The following is a 14,262-nucleotide window of genomic DNA, read 5'->3' on the forward strand; positions in this document are numbered from 1 at the left end:
TTGACCTATCCAGATTCTTAAGAGGTCAGTAAGGGGCGAGTACAAGTGCACTAGAGTGCCTTCCGTCCCCTGTCCTATTGCTCTCCAATATCTCCTATACCTTTCTTCTATTCCTATATCTCTTCTTCTATTCTTTCATTGATATGTTCTATTACTATATCTTCTTTTCTATTCTTTCTTAGATATATTTTACTATGAGTATCTCCTCTATAACCTTCATCATGTATTTTACTATGTATGAGCTGAAGGGATTGGATACTGTAGCCTAGAGGTTAAGTCTCTGCCTTACAAGGCAAAGGTTGCAGGTTCAAGTCCCAGTGAGGGTATAGCTAGCTGATGAGGCCAAAATAAGGCCGAAATAGATCTATCCTAGTCTCCCTTAATTTTCAAATTCAGCAAAAAAACATGTGACACACACACACACATATATATATCCACTAAAACTCTCATTGTGTATTGGACAAAATAAACAAATAAATAAAAATAAAATAAATCCTGGGCACCCATCGCAGCAGCGTTCCTGCCCTTAGCATCCAGGTAGCGCATTACAGCGTGCACTTCGCCCTTGTAGGGAAACGGAATGAGGGCGCTCATCTCTAACCTTCACCACAATGCCAGTCGATGATCTCCTGACCACCGGCACTGCTCGCTCGCTTCCGCTGGCTTCCCGCTACACGAGAGTAATACCCACTTTCCCTGCGAGAGCTACGTGCCTTGTAACCTTACTTTCCAGATAACTTTCGTATTTTATACACTTTAACGAATCTGTTTGTGACTGGGTCATTATTCATCATTTACTGGATATCAACCGAAATCCCACATTCCTAAACGCAGGTCCCTGATAACTCAGGGGTCGTTTTGGAACTGGGCCGCAGAAGGGGTGGGCAAGTATGGCTGCCTATCCCCCTTCACGCCAGGCCACAAAACTGGAATGGTGGTGAATGTTATGTTAGCCAGACGTTATGAAATTCTTAAGAATTACAGAATAACAAGAGTTGGAGGGTGGGGGTCCTTGAAGCAGAGGTGGGTTCTTCCCAGTTTGGACCGGTTTAGCCAAACTGGTAGCAACCTGCTGCTGACGTCACAATGATGTCACAGAACCGGCGCCGCCATCTTTAAAAAAAAAATTTTTTTTGAATTTTGTTTTCTTCTGAGCATGTGTAGAAGCTGAGTCTCTGGCACTGTGCATATGGTCGCCATCTTGTTTTAGGAAAAAAAGGTTCTCCACCACTGCCCTATATAATTTCAGACAACTGACTGTCCAATCTCTTCTTAAAAACGTCCAGGGATGGAACACCCACAACTTCTGGTGGCAAGCTGTTCCACTGGTTAATTAATTGCCCCCACTATTAGGAAGTTTCTCCTTAAATCCAGATTGCTTCTCTCCTTCAGAAGTGTCCATGCGTTGTTTCTTGTCCTTCCCTCTGGTGCTTTGAAGAATAATTCCCCCCCCTTCTTTGTGGCAGCCCCTCAAATACTGGAATACTGCTATGTCACCCCCCTACTTCCTCTCTCTCTCTCACACACACTTTTCCTCTCCCTCTCCCTCTCTCTCTTCTCTCAAAAATAAGAGATGCTATGTTGTTATAAAGTCCTTAACTATGTTGGTTTATCCCAAAGGTGCTTTTTCAAAAGGCCTGTGGACTTTGTTTTTTCTTTGGAAATGTTTCGCTTCTCACCCAAGAAACTTCCTCAGTTCTCCATGGAATATACTTTGGATGGATGCATCTTTATAGGTTTCGAACGTGCGGTTAGCCACCCAGGGCTGTGAGAACAAGATGGCTGGCCCTCATTACAAATCATCGAAAGAAATGGAACCTAATTTTCATTCTGGCTTTCCTTTTTCTGGGGTGTCTCCCCAAGGCCCTCAGATCAAACCAGCCCTGCATTAAATGAATGTCCTAAAAGGACTTCAGATGTATAGTGGTACCTCTACCTAAGAATGCCTCTACTTATGAACTTTTCTAGATAAGAACCGGGTGCTTGAGAATTTTTTGCCTCTTCTCAAGAACCATTTTCCACTTACGAACCCGAGCCTCCGAAACTGTAACCAGAAAAGGCAGGGAGAAGCCTCCGTGGGGCCTCTCTAGGAATCTCCTGGGAGGAAACAGGCGGGGAGAAGCCTCTGTGGGGCCTCTCTAGGAATCTCCTGGGGGAAAACAGGGCTGGAAAAGGTGGGGAGAAGCCTCCGTGGGGCCTCTCTAGGAATCTCCTGGGAGGAAACAGGGCTGGAAAAGGTGGGAAGAAGCCTCCGTGGGGCCTCTCTAGGAATCTCCTGGGAGGAAGCAGGCGGGGAGAAGCCTCCGTGGGGCATCTCTAGGAATCTCCTGGGAGGAAACATGCGGGGAGAAGCCTCCGTGGGGCCTCTCTAGGAATCTCCTGGGAGGAAACAGGGCTGGAAAAGGTGGGAAGAAGCCTCCGTGGGATCTCTAGGAACTTCCTGGGAGGAAACACGGACAGAAAAAGATGGGGAGAAGCCCCTGTGGGGCCTCTCTAGGAATCTCCTGGGAGAAACAGCCTCCACTCTCCCTGTGGTTTTCTCCAATCACACACATTATTTGCTTTTACATTGATTCCTAGGAGAAAAATTGCTTCTTCTTACAAACTTTTCTACTTAAGAACCTGGAATCAAGTTTGTAAGTAGAGGTATCACTGTACCGAGAAAATTAAATGCAGAAGGCATGGGAACCACCGTTACTCCATCTCAGCTCCCCAATGTCAGATTTAGCCCTCCAAGTGAGAATTGAACCTCGTCCTTCCCCTTTTGCAAACATACAGTTGTTTGTCCTAATTTTGGGTCTGTTTTTCACTCCTTCCGCATGGCCTGGAGCTTGCACATTCTTCTTTAGCTGGAGTTGTGATGTCTTCTCAGCAGAAAATACCCGGAAATCCTTTATAGGTGCATGTTTTTTGTCCCACTCGCATCCACTAGGGAGCGCTGGAGGACTTACTCCAATAATCTGAATAGAGCCAAGACTTCGCCACTTCAGTGACTCAGTATATGAAAAGAAGGGCAGGATGTGGAAAATCCGTACTGGTAGCAACCCAATACAGATCACGATGCTCTTCCTTTTAGTCATATTCTCCATGGAAGTCCAACTGGATGAAATTTACGGACGGCAAGAGCAATTCACCAGTGGAACAGCTTGCCACCAGAAGTTGTTGGTGCTCCATCGCTGGAGGTTACAGTCAGCCTCTTGTCTGGGATGGCATAGGGTCTCCTGCTGGAGCAAGGGTTTGGATTAGAAGACCTCCAGGATCCCTTCCGGCTCTGGTATTCCATTATTCCTGAGAACAACCAACCAGTGGAAGGGTTTTCCATCAGAAGTTATGGGTGCTCCATAGCTGCAGGCTTTTAAGAAGAAGCTGGGAATCTATTTTCATTTATTTAGCTGAAAAACTATTTTCCAGGGCACCAGTGGGCCAGACCAGGAGCAACGGATGAAACTGACCAAGGAGATATTAAATCTGGAAATAAGGAAGAACTTTCCGATGGTGAGGGTGATCAACCAATGGAATGGCCTGCCAGCGGAGGTTGTGTACGCCGCAACTCTCGACATATTCAAGAGGAGATTGGACTGAGGTGGTATAGGATTCCTGCTTGAGCAGGGGGTTGGACTAGATGACCTGCAAGGTCCCTTTCAACTCTCTTATTCTGGGATTCTGTAAATCAGTGGAATAGCTTGCCTCTATCCCTGGAGGCTTTCAAGAAGTGAATGGACCACTATTTGTCCAGAATGGTCTCCTGCTTGGGGTTGGACTAGCAGACCTCCAAGTTCCCTTCCAACCCTAGGATTCTACGTCCTATGGCAATGAACAACTGGAAACCCAACCTTCCATGGTTTCACACTTCTCCACCCCCGATCGCAGCACAAAACGTTTTACCTGATGCCGGGTCTCCGTACTGTGGCTCGAATGCAGGCGCCGGATGGAATTTTCCCGGGTCAAAGTCAGTTCTTCCTCGCTGCCAACGACAAAGAGAGGGGATATTGAGGGTGGTGAGCTTTGCCAAAATGACTCCTGGCCCAGCTGTGGACCCCATTTCGTGGTCCTGACTCTGGGAGAAGGAGTTGGCTAGCCTCTCCACAGTGTGGAATTGAAGTCCACAACTTGAAAACAAGTGGACTTCAACTCCCAATGGGAGCAGACTACATGGATGGGTGGACTTCAATTTCCCGGACTCCTGAAAGAGTATTTCTCAATGGTGGGCACTTGAGGTTTGGTTGGACTTCAACTTCTAGAATTCCCTGGCATGCCTGGGTGAGAAATTATGTGATTGAAATCCACCCCTTCTTCAAGTGACCATGGTTGACAAACATTGTCCTACAGTAAGAGGCTACCATCAATTGGTACTGCCTTTTCTGCCGTATCTAGATATTCAGGCAAAGCAAAAGGTTTTCCCCTGAGAACCAAGGTCATTCCAAAAGGTAGCTGGGGAGAGGAGGAGTGAAGTAACCAAGCAACTGGCCATGGTTGGTTGTTCCCTGTGATGTTTTACCCCACTCTTGATCTCCTTCACCAGCTATGTTCCTTCTATCTCCTTCTGAGCACCTCCAACTCAAGGACAATGACCGATGTCAACCCTGAAGTGAACCCGGCTGAGGCCATCTTGGAGGCTTCAGAGTTGTTACAAGGCAGAAGAGGGGACAGGGAGGTGAGGGATAGTTAGCTGGGGTTTTGCAGTCAAAGCAAAACATTTTCCCCTGGGAACCAAGGTCCTTACAACAGGTAGCTGGGGAAGAGGAGGAGTGAAGTAACCAAGCAACTGGCCATGGTTGGTTACTTCACTTTGGACCATGAAACTGATGACTTGGGGAAAAGTTTCACTTTTAAACGGCAGGAACTTTCAGTCAGTTTTCACCAGTTTCTGCCAACATGATGTTTCCAAATAAACTTGTTCTTTGAGGAATCTGCCTGCATTGGAGTTCTGATTTCAAGGGGTGCATTACTCAGAACCCTGACAACCAAATTGTCAGGCAGAACTATTTTCCCGAGCTTCTTGTAAGATGAGGTCGAGGAGGGGAAATCAACGCGAGCGCCCACACAACCATTGCTTACTATTTCTTGGTGATGCGCTTGGTTTTCCGCTTGTGGTAGCAAGTCATGAAGATGATCACCAGGATCAGAAGGCAGAGCAAGACCCCTGAAATGATGCCCACCCCGATCATGGAGATGGAGACCACGTCCACCTGCTTTGCTGGGAGTTCTGCGGATGAGACACACACACATAGAGATAGGCAGGGAAGTCACAGCCGCAAGTCATTTAAAGCTCAGAAGAACCAGGAATTACACGTGTCTGTGGGAGGGAGCACATGGGAGGGACCATATACTAGATCTATACTTATCTCCCTTCATTTTCATTATTGGGTTATTGGCGTTTTTCGGTGCTTCTCCATCTACCTCTCTGGTCAGTCACAATTGGTGTTAGCAGGAGGACAGAGGTCGACCCGAGGTCCCTCCCTTGTGGGGTTCCTCAGAGGTCAGTCCTCTCCCCACTGCTGTTTATTTTATTTTTTTAAAATATTTTTTTATTATAATACAAGGATTAAAAAGAGCAGGCACATAGTGTTGTACATATTGTATCATTTCACAGTATAATTATTATTTGTGTAGTTGTTGTACTTAACTTCTAAAATACCTTATACAGAGCTGCCCCTAATTCCCCCTCCCTCCCCGTTGAACTGTTAACCTCACAATTCTTTTTTCTTTTGATATCAATATACAGCTTATAGCATCAGCGTTTGTCAAACATTTGTTCTATCATACAATTAATCTAAAGTCAGATTGATTTGATCTTAATTTTGTGTCTCGGATTGATTTTAAGAACGTCTAGTTTATTTACTACCATTATTATTATTTTTTTTCTTGTCTCGACCCAGTCATAATTTTTTTTCCAAATTCCATAATATTTTGATTCTTCTTTATTTTTAGGTTTTTGGGTTAATCTGTCCATTTCTGCACAGTCGTATATTTTTTTTATCATTTCTCTTTCTGATAGTGTCTCTTCTTTCTTCCAATTTTGCGCTATCGTAATTCTAATTGCAGTAATCATGTGTTGTATTAAATAATAATAGTCTTTTTAAGGTTTAACATGCTGTTTAATATCTACATGAAACCGCTGGGTGAGATCATCCAAGGGCACAGGGTGAGTTACCATCAGTATGCTGATGATACTCAGCTATACATCTCCACCCCATGTCCACTCAGTGGAGCAGTAGAAGTAATGTGCCGGTGTCTGGAGGCTGTTAGGGTCTGGATGGGTACTAACAGACTCAAACTCAACCCCGACAAGACAGAGTGGCTGTGGGTTTTGCCTTCCAGGAACACTTCCATCCGTCCGTCCATTACCCTTGGGGGAAAACTTTTGACCCCCTCAGAGACAGTCCACAACTTGGGCGTCCTTCTCGATCTACAGCTGACCTTGGAACATCGTTTGTTGGCTGTGGCGAGGGGGACGTTTGCCCAGGTTCACCTGGTGCACCAGTTGCGGCCCTATCTGGACAGGAAGTCTCTACTCACAGTCACTCATGCCCTCCTCACTTCAAGGTTCAACTACTGCAATGCTCTCTACATGGGGCTACCTTTGAAGAGTGTTTGGAAACTGCAAATTGTGCACAAGCAGTCATGGGTCTACACAGACATGTCCACATCTCTCCAACACTCCTCGGTGTGCACTGGCTGCCAATTGGTTTCCGGACTCAATTCAAAGTGTTGGTTATGACCTATACATACATGGCATGGGATCAGATTACTTATGGGACCGCCACCTGCCGCATGGATCCCAGTGACCAGTTAGGTCCCACAGAATCGGCCTTCTCCAGGTCCCGTCAACAATGTCACTTGGCAGGACCCAGGGGAAGAGCCTCCTCTGTGGGAGCCCCGGCCCTCTGGAATCAACTCCCCCCAGAGATTTGTGTTGCCCCCACCCTCCCCGCCTTCCGTAAGAGTCTAAAGACTCATTTATGCTGCCAAGCTTGGGGTCATTAGATTCTACCCCCTGGCCAATGAATGTATAGTGGGCTTATTTGAATGGACATGTGTGTATGCTAATGGGCTTAATTTTAATTAATCATATCTCGAAGCATTCAACGTCTCCCAGTTTCTAGTCTTCATATTTTTTTCTGAGGATTTGCTTTAACAAATGGCAAAAACATCAACGTTTCCCAGAAGTGTGGGTTATATAGATAGGCCTCATCTTACGACCACAATTGTGGCCCAAGATTTCTGTCGCTAAGTGAGACCTCCTACCTTTGATGCCCACCACAGCCCTCACTTCCTTGGAGGCAAAGCTGTTGGAGACGCGGCAGACGTAAACCCCTTGGTCTCCCGTCTGGAGGGGTCTCTGGAAGAGCAAGGTGTCCCCTCTGAGCCTCACGCCCCTGGGGAGGGGCTCTTGGAGCCTGTGGGGAGAGCAGAGATGGTCAGGATGGGAAATAAAGCCAAACTGGCTGGCCGTGAGGGCGAACCTTTTTTTCCTTGGCTGCCGAAAGAGCATGCGTGCATGCTATCGCACATGCACGAGTGCCCACATCCATAATACAATGCTGGGGGAGGGCTAAAACGGCTTCCCCTGCCCCACGGAAGCCCTCTGGAGGCCGGAAATGGCCTGTTTCTCAACTTCTGGTGGGCCCAGTAGGCTCATGTTTTGCCCTCCCTAGGCTGCAAAGGCTTCCCTCGGAAGGCCCTCTCTGTTAGCCAAAAATCAGCTGGCTGGCACACACATGCACATTGGAGCTGAGTTAGGGCAATGGCTCGCGTGCCAGCAGATATGGCTCCGCATGCCACCTGTGGTACCGGTGCCATAAGTTCGCCATCACTGCCTTATAGGGTTAGCTTAGACCAGTGCTTCTCAATTATTTTATTATTTTTTAAAAAAATTGAAATATATACATTAAAAACACAACATATAACCACTTAAAGACACAATTACACACACACACACACACACATTAAAAACAAAGATATTCAATTGAATTATTCTCGTCCATTAAACACATTATATCTATTACAGACGGCGATACTAAAAAAAGAATTAGTTCTGGCTATTTAATTGGTATACATGTTTGTTCTGCTTTTTACCGCCTTAAATCGATCGATATTACAATATCTCAACTAATACAAATCAAATGGTTCATTATCGATCTTTAAAAAGTTAGATCACTTTATCCTTCGTATTTTCTATCGAATTCATAATTATATACTCATTGTGTTCTTTTCCTTGTCTCTAACCATTCATAAAATGTATTCCAAGTTTTATAATACTCTGAATCTTCTTTATTATTTAATTTCAGTGTCAACATATCTACTTCTGCGCAATCCATAATTATTTTCTGTTACGCCCACCTCAGGAAGAAGTAAATATTTCACGCGCCCCCAACTTTCCGCCAGTTTGCTGAAAAAACTCAAGCGGCTTATCAGTGTGATTGGGGTGTAATGTGTTTAAGTGATGCCTAAATTTATTTGGTTTCATGCTGTCTGCTGCCAATATTTTTAGACACAGCAAGCATACTGTCTCCCACCCATCTCCCACCCAGTGAAGCCAAGTGTTATATATGCTTCCTCGCCATATTTCCTCATCTCCTCGGAGACTTAGCTTTGTCTCATTATCTCCGTCTCTCTCCTCCTTTCTTTTCATCCCTGTTCAATATTTTCCCACGGTGTCTCTTAAGGGTTTGTTTTCTGCACTTCGTATCTCCTGCTCTGTGCTGTGGGCAGGGTGTCCAGGGGGAAAGCGTTTTGAAATCCCCTGATATTTCCCTGACATTTCCCTGTAACTGTGATCTAGTTGAGGTGCAGTCGTAGATGATGTCATAACAAATGGCTAAGCCGTGGAGAAAGATCAGTACCGTAGCTGAGGAAGCAAGCTGTTTCTACAGTTATGCTCATTTTTGCTTGACTCTGCCAGGCAGCGCGATCCGTTTCTTTTTTTTACATGTTTTTGCCCTGACTTTTAAACATTTTAATACAGTTTGATTCCCCCCCCCCCCCCCCCGATTTATTCTGGTTTTTTTCACAATTTCCCTGATAATTCCCTGGTATATCCTGAACCGCTGATTTCCCTGATAATTTCTTGATTTCCTTGTTTTCCAGGTTTGCTGGACACCCTGTGTGGGCTATTATTTGGTGCAAAAAACCCCTACACCCTGCGCCCCGTCCTGGCATTGCTCCACCCCCCCTTAGAGCGGCCTGCCCCACTATTTGAGAAGCACTGGCTTAGACTAAGGAAAGGGAAGGGAAAGGGAGGTATTTATTTATTTAGTAAAATTTATATGCCACCCAACTCCAGTGGAATCTGGGCAGCTCACAATAGTAACAAGAATTAAAAAGCAGTATAAAAATGGATTACAATGTCAACAACAGTAAAAAAAAGAATACAAGAGCATAATAATAACCCTTAAAAACCATGCACTCCTCCCAATCATTCATGGTCCCAGGCCACTGGAAAATCCAAGTCTCTTAATGGCTTTGGAAATGGAAGGGAAGGGAGGAGATGGAAGGGAGGAGAGGGGAGAGGAGAGGAGGAAATGAAAAGGAAGGCAGGGGAGGGGGGGGAGAAGGGAGAAAGGGGCGGAGAAGGGAGGGAAAGAAGAAGGGAAGAAAGGAGAGCGGAGGGAGGGGAAGCAAAGAAGAAGGGAAGGGAGGGGAATGAGAGGAGGGAAAGGAGAAGGGCGGGAGGGGAGGAGAAGGGAAGGGAGGGGAAGGGAGGGAAAAGGAGAAGGGAGAGGAGGGAAGGGAAGGCAGAATGGAAGAAATGGGAAAGGAGGGGAGAGGAGGGAAGGGAACGGAGAAGGGGAAGGGAGGGGAGGGAAAGGAGAAGGGAAGAGAAGGGGAAAGGGAGGAGGGGAAGGGAGGAAAGGAGAGGGGAGAGGAGGGAGAAATTAGAGGGGAAAGGGAATAGAGAAGGGACTCAATATTCCAAAGAAGGGGAATCCTATTTTATATCCTGCCCAAGTATTATCTTGTCTTATCTTATTAGCTAATGTCTCTATTGCTATTACAAATAACATTGGAGATAAGGGGCATCCCTGCTCGGTATCATTTTGAATTTTAATTCTCTGCGTTCTGTCCGTTCACCCTTATATATGCTTCATTCCCTTTATAAACCTCTTTTATAATTCCGCAAAATTTATCCCCCATATTTAATTCCTTACATAGTTTGTATAAATAGCTATGGTTAACTTTATCAAAAGCTTTATAGAGATCTAATTTCAATGGACGTTACAGTGCGAGACTTCTTGTCGGCCTCCCCAGACAGGAAGTACAACCAGTAACCGCCAATCCTCCCACTTTATTGTAAGGCTCCATGAACCCAATTTTGCAAGTCCGACAGTCCAAACCTCCCACCGTCTTGTTTCCCACCCTTGGGAGGCGGCGGCAGACGAGGACCGTCCCTTGTCCTGACTCCCATCCACCTGTTAAGCAGCCAAGGGTTCAGCTGTCCCTTATCCGACCACCCAACACACACCATCAACTCCCCAGAGGTTGCGAGGCAGCATTGCACCCCACAAGGGGCCCCTGTGATCCAGGCTCAGAACCTGGACTGAGCCCCCCAGTGGTCAGCCCTGACCTCAGAATGAGCAAGACCGCAATTTATTTATTTTATTTATTTATTAATCAGATTTGTATGCCGCCCCTCTCCGCAGACTTGGGGCGGCTAACAGCAATAATAATACAATGTAAACAAATCTAATATTTAAGTTAATTTAAAACCACAATTTAAAAACCAATCATACATACTATCATACCATGCATACATTTTATAAGCCTAGGGGGAGGGAAAGTCTCAATTCCCCCATGCCTGACGACAGAGGTGGGTTTTAAGGAGCTTACGAAAGGCAAGGAGGGTGGGGCCAACTCTGATATCTGGGGGGAGTTGGTTCCAAAGGGTCAGGGCCACCACAGAGAAGGCTCTTCCCCTGGGTCCCGCCAAACGACATTGTTTAGTTGACGGGACCCGGAGAAGGCCAACTCTGTGGGACCTAACTGGTTGCTGGGATTCGTGTGGCAGAAGGTGGTCCCGGAGATATTCTGGTCCGGTGCCATGAAGGGCTTTATAGGTCATAACCAACACTTTGAATTGTGACCGGAAACTGATTGGCAACCAATGCAGGCTGCGGAGTGTTGGTGTAACATGGGCATACCTGGGGAAGCCCATGATTGCTCTCGCAGCTGCATTCTGCACGATCTGAAGTTTTTGAACACTTTTCAAAGGTAGCCCCATGTAGAGAGTGTTACAGTAGTCGAGCCTCCAGGTGATGAGGGCACGAGTGACTGTGAGCAGTGACTCCCGGTCCAGATAGGGCCGCAACTGGTGCACCAGGCGAACCTGGGCAAACGCCCCCCTCACCACAGCTGAAAGATGTTTCTCTAATGTGAGCTGTGGATCGAGGAGGACGCCAAAGTTGCGGACCCTCTCTGAGGGGGTTAGTGATTCCCCCCCCCAGGGTAATGGACGGACAGATGGGATTGTCCTTGGGAGGCAAAACCCACAGCCACTCCGTCTTATCAGGGTTGAGTTTGAGTCTGCAATCCTCACAATCACACACAACCAGAACACATAAACACTAGACTAGACGCTAAGCAGAGGCAAGTATTTCCAGGCAGCATCACACAGGATGTCTTTCTTCCTTGACTTCCACCATCAATCAATTTTCTATCCTATTTATGGGACTTGCAGGGCAGCCCTTATTTAGGGCGAGTTGTCACCCTTCAGGTTTTAGCCTCCACGCCCAATTCATATCTGAGCCAAGGTCACGCTTTTTTTAGCCCAGTGAATAGGCTGCGCAACTCCCAAAGATCCTTTTTGCAAGAATTATTTTGTTTTCCTCGCCCTTAATTTTTAAATCTTTATCGGCTGTTTCCTCCGTCCGCTTGCTTTTGGTGCAAAAGTTGGAAGGAATATATTACACCGCTAACCAGAGCATTCAAAACATTTGCTGGACCAATTCTGGAATACAGCTCACCTGTCTGGAATCCACACTGCATATCGGATATCAATATAATGGAGAGAATCCAGAAATATTCCACAAGAAGAATCCTCCACTCCTCTGCTCATAACAGAATCCCTTATTCCACCAGACTTGAAATTGTAGGCTTACACAACTTAGAACTACGTGGCCTTCGATCTGATTTAAATATAGTTCATAAAATGCGACTTCAGCAATGGAGAGGTCAATGCATGGAATGTACTACCTGATGCTGTGGTTTCTTACAACGAACGGTTGTAACTCAAGGACTGCCTGTAGTTTGCTGGCATCGGTGTTGTGGCTTTGGCTGCTTAAATTAACTGAAGGGGGAAAGTGCAGATGTGTCTGGCTCTTTCGTTATCTCTCTCCTTCTCTCTCTTTCTCTCCCTGTCTCCCTCTATCTCTCTCTCTCTCTCTCTTTCTCTCCCTGTCTCCCTCTATCTCTCTCTCTTTGTCTCCCTCTCGCTCTTGTTCTCCCTCCTTCCCTGTCTCCCTCTCTCTTCCTCTTTTTTCTTCTTGCATTCCCTCTCTCTCCCTCTTCCTTCGTCTCTCTTTCTCTTTCTTTTCCTCCCTCTTTCTTTCTTTCCCTCTCTTGCTCTTGTTCTCCCTCTTCCCCCCTCTCTCCCTTTCCCTCTTTCTTTCTCTCTTTTCCTCTCCCATGCCCTCCCACTGCCTCCTTCTCTCTTTCTCTTTCTTTTCCTCCCTTTCTCTTTCTCTCCTCCTTCCCCTCTCTCTACCTGTCTTCCCTTTTTCTCTCCCATTCTCTCTCTCTTTCTCTCCCTGTCTCTCTTTCCCTCTACCCCTCTCTCTTTCTCTCCCTATCAATTTCTCTTTCTCTCTCTCTCTCTCTTTCACTCCCTTCCTTTCTCTCTCTTTCCCTCCACCTCTCTCTCTTTCACCCCCTCTCTTTCTCTTCTTCTCTCGCTCTTCTTCTCCCTCTTTCTCTCTCCCCCCTCTCTTTCTCTCCCTTCCTTTCTCCCTTTCTCTCTCCCTCTCTCTTGCTCACCTTGTTCTCCCTCTTTCTCTCCCCCTCTCCCTCTGTCTTCCTTTCTTTTCCTCTCCCATTCCCTCTCTCCCTTCCCCCTTCTCTCTTTCTCTTTCTTTTCCTCCCTCTCTTTCTCTCTCTCTTCAGCAATAACAATAGCATTTAGACTTATATACCGTTTCACAGTGCTTTACAGGCCTCTCTTTCACGCACACACACACACACACTCTTTCTCTCTCCCTTTCCGGGCTCTCCCTCCACCCCAGGGACATGTTGTGACTGGTGATAGAGGGAAGAGAAATGGGGGGGGGGGGGAGGGAAGGATGACATCATCCACAAAAGGTGCTGAAATCAAAGGAATGCCTTCCCTTTTCCCACGGTGACCTGATTCGGAGAGCCGGTGCTGAAACCTGTTTGGGCCCCACCCAAACTCTGCACCCTCGGATGCCAGCAGCCTCGGAGATGCCGAGTGCACGTCGGCCTGGGCAGCTCCTGCGCCCCCTCCTTAACCACAGCCCTAACCACAAACCATTGTGCGGGGTTGTTCCTGGTTCGGCCCGGTGAGGTGAAGTGGTAGCGGTGGCGGCGGGAGGCTCTGCCCACCCATTTGAAATCCTTCTGCATATGCGCAGAAGCATCAAGCATTCAATACCCTACAACAACTAGACTTACAATCCTAGGTTTAAAAAGCTTAGAACTACATCACCTTAAACATGACCTAAGCACAAATTATCTGCTACAACGTCCTTCCTACCAACGACTACTTCAGCATCAACCACAACAACACTCGAGCACATAATAGATACAAACTTAAAGTAGACCGCTCTAAACTCGATTGCAGGAAATACAACTTTAGTAACCAAGTAGTTGATGCCAGGAACTCACTACCTGACTCTGTAGTATCATTACTAACCCCCCAAACTTTACTTTTAGACCAAGGTTAGGCAAAGTTGGCTCTTCTATGACGTGTAGACTTCAACTCCCAATCACGCTGAACCAATCATGCTAGCTCAGGAATTCTGAGAGTTGAAGTCCACATGTCATAGAAGAGCCAACATTGCCTACCCTTGCCTTAGACTATCCACTATTAACCTCTCCTGATTCCTAAGAGGTCATTAAGAGGCATGCATAAGTGCACCAGGGTGCCTTCCATCCCCTCTCCTAATTTTTCTCTTTTACGGTACTAGTATCATGTATATAAATATTATTATAACTTTGTACACCACCAATATATACCTGACAAAACAAATAAATAAAAATAAATAAAATAAATAAACCAGCATGGACTGGATATAGAACCCGCTACTGCTC

General features: G+C 46.3%; 1 protein-coding gene across 1 annotated transcript in view; it reads right to left on the reverse strand.

Moving 5' to 3' along the window:
- NECTIN4 (nectin cell adhesion molecule 4) overlaps window positions 1-14,262 on the reverse strand; it is a 151,671-nt gene that overhangs the window by 7,373 nt on the left and 130,036 nt on the right. Inside the window, exons 5-7 of the mRNA XM_070766081.1 lie at window positions 7,249-7,400; window positions 5,059-5,206; window positions 3,886-3,964 (exon numbers count right to left, since the gene is read on the reverse strand). Of these exons, the coding sequence (XP_070622182.1) occupies window positions 3,886-3,964; window positions 5,059-5,206; window positions 7,249-7,400 (379 nt within the window). The remainder of the gene's footprint in view (window positions 1-3,885; window positions 3,965-5,058; window positions 5,207-7,248; window positions 7,401-14,262) is intronic.

This window comes from Erythrolamprus reginae, chromosome 13 (genome assembly GCF_031021105.1).
Source record: "Erythrolamprus reginae isolate rEryReg1 chromosome 13, rEryReg1.hap1, whole genome shotgun sequence".
NCBI lineage: Eukaryota > Metazoa > Chordata > Lepidosauria > Squamata > Dipsadidae > Erythrolamprus > Erythrolamprus reginae.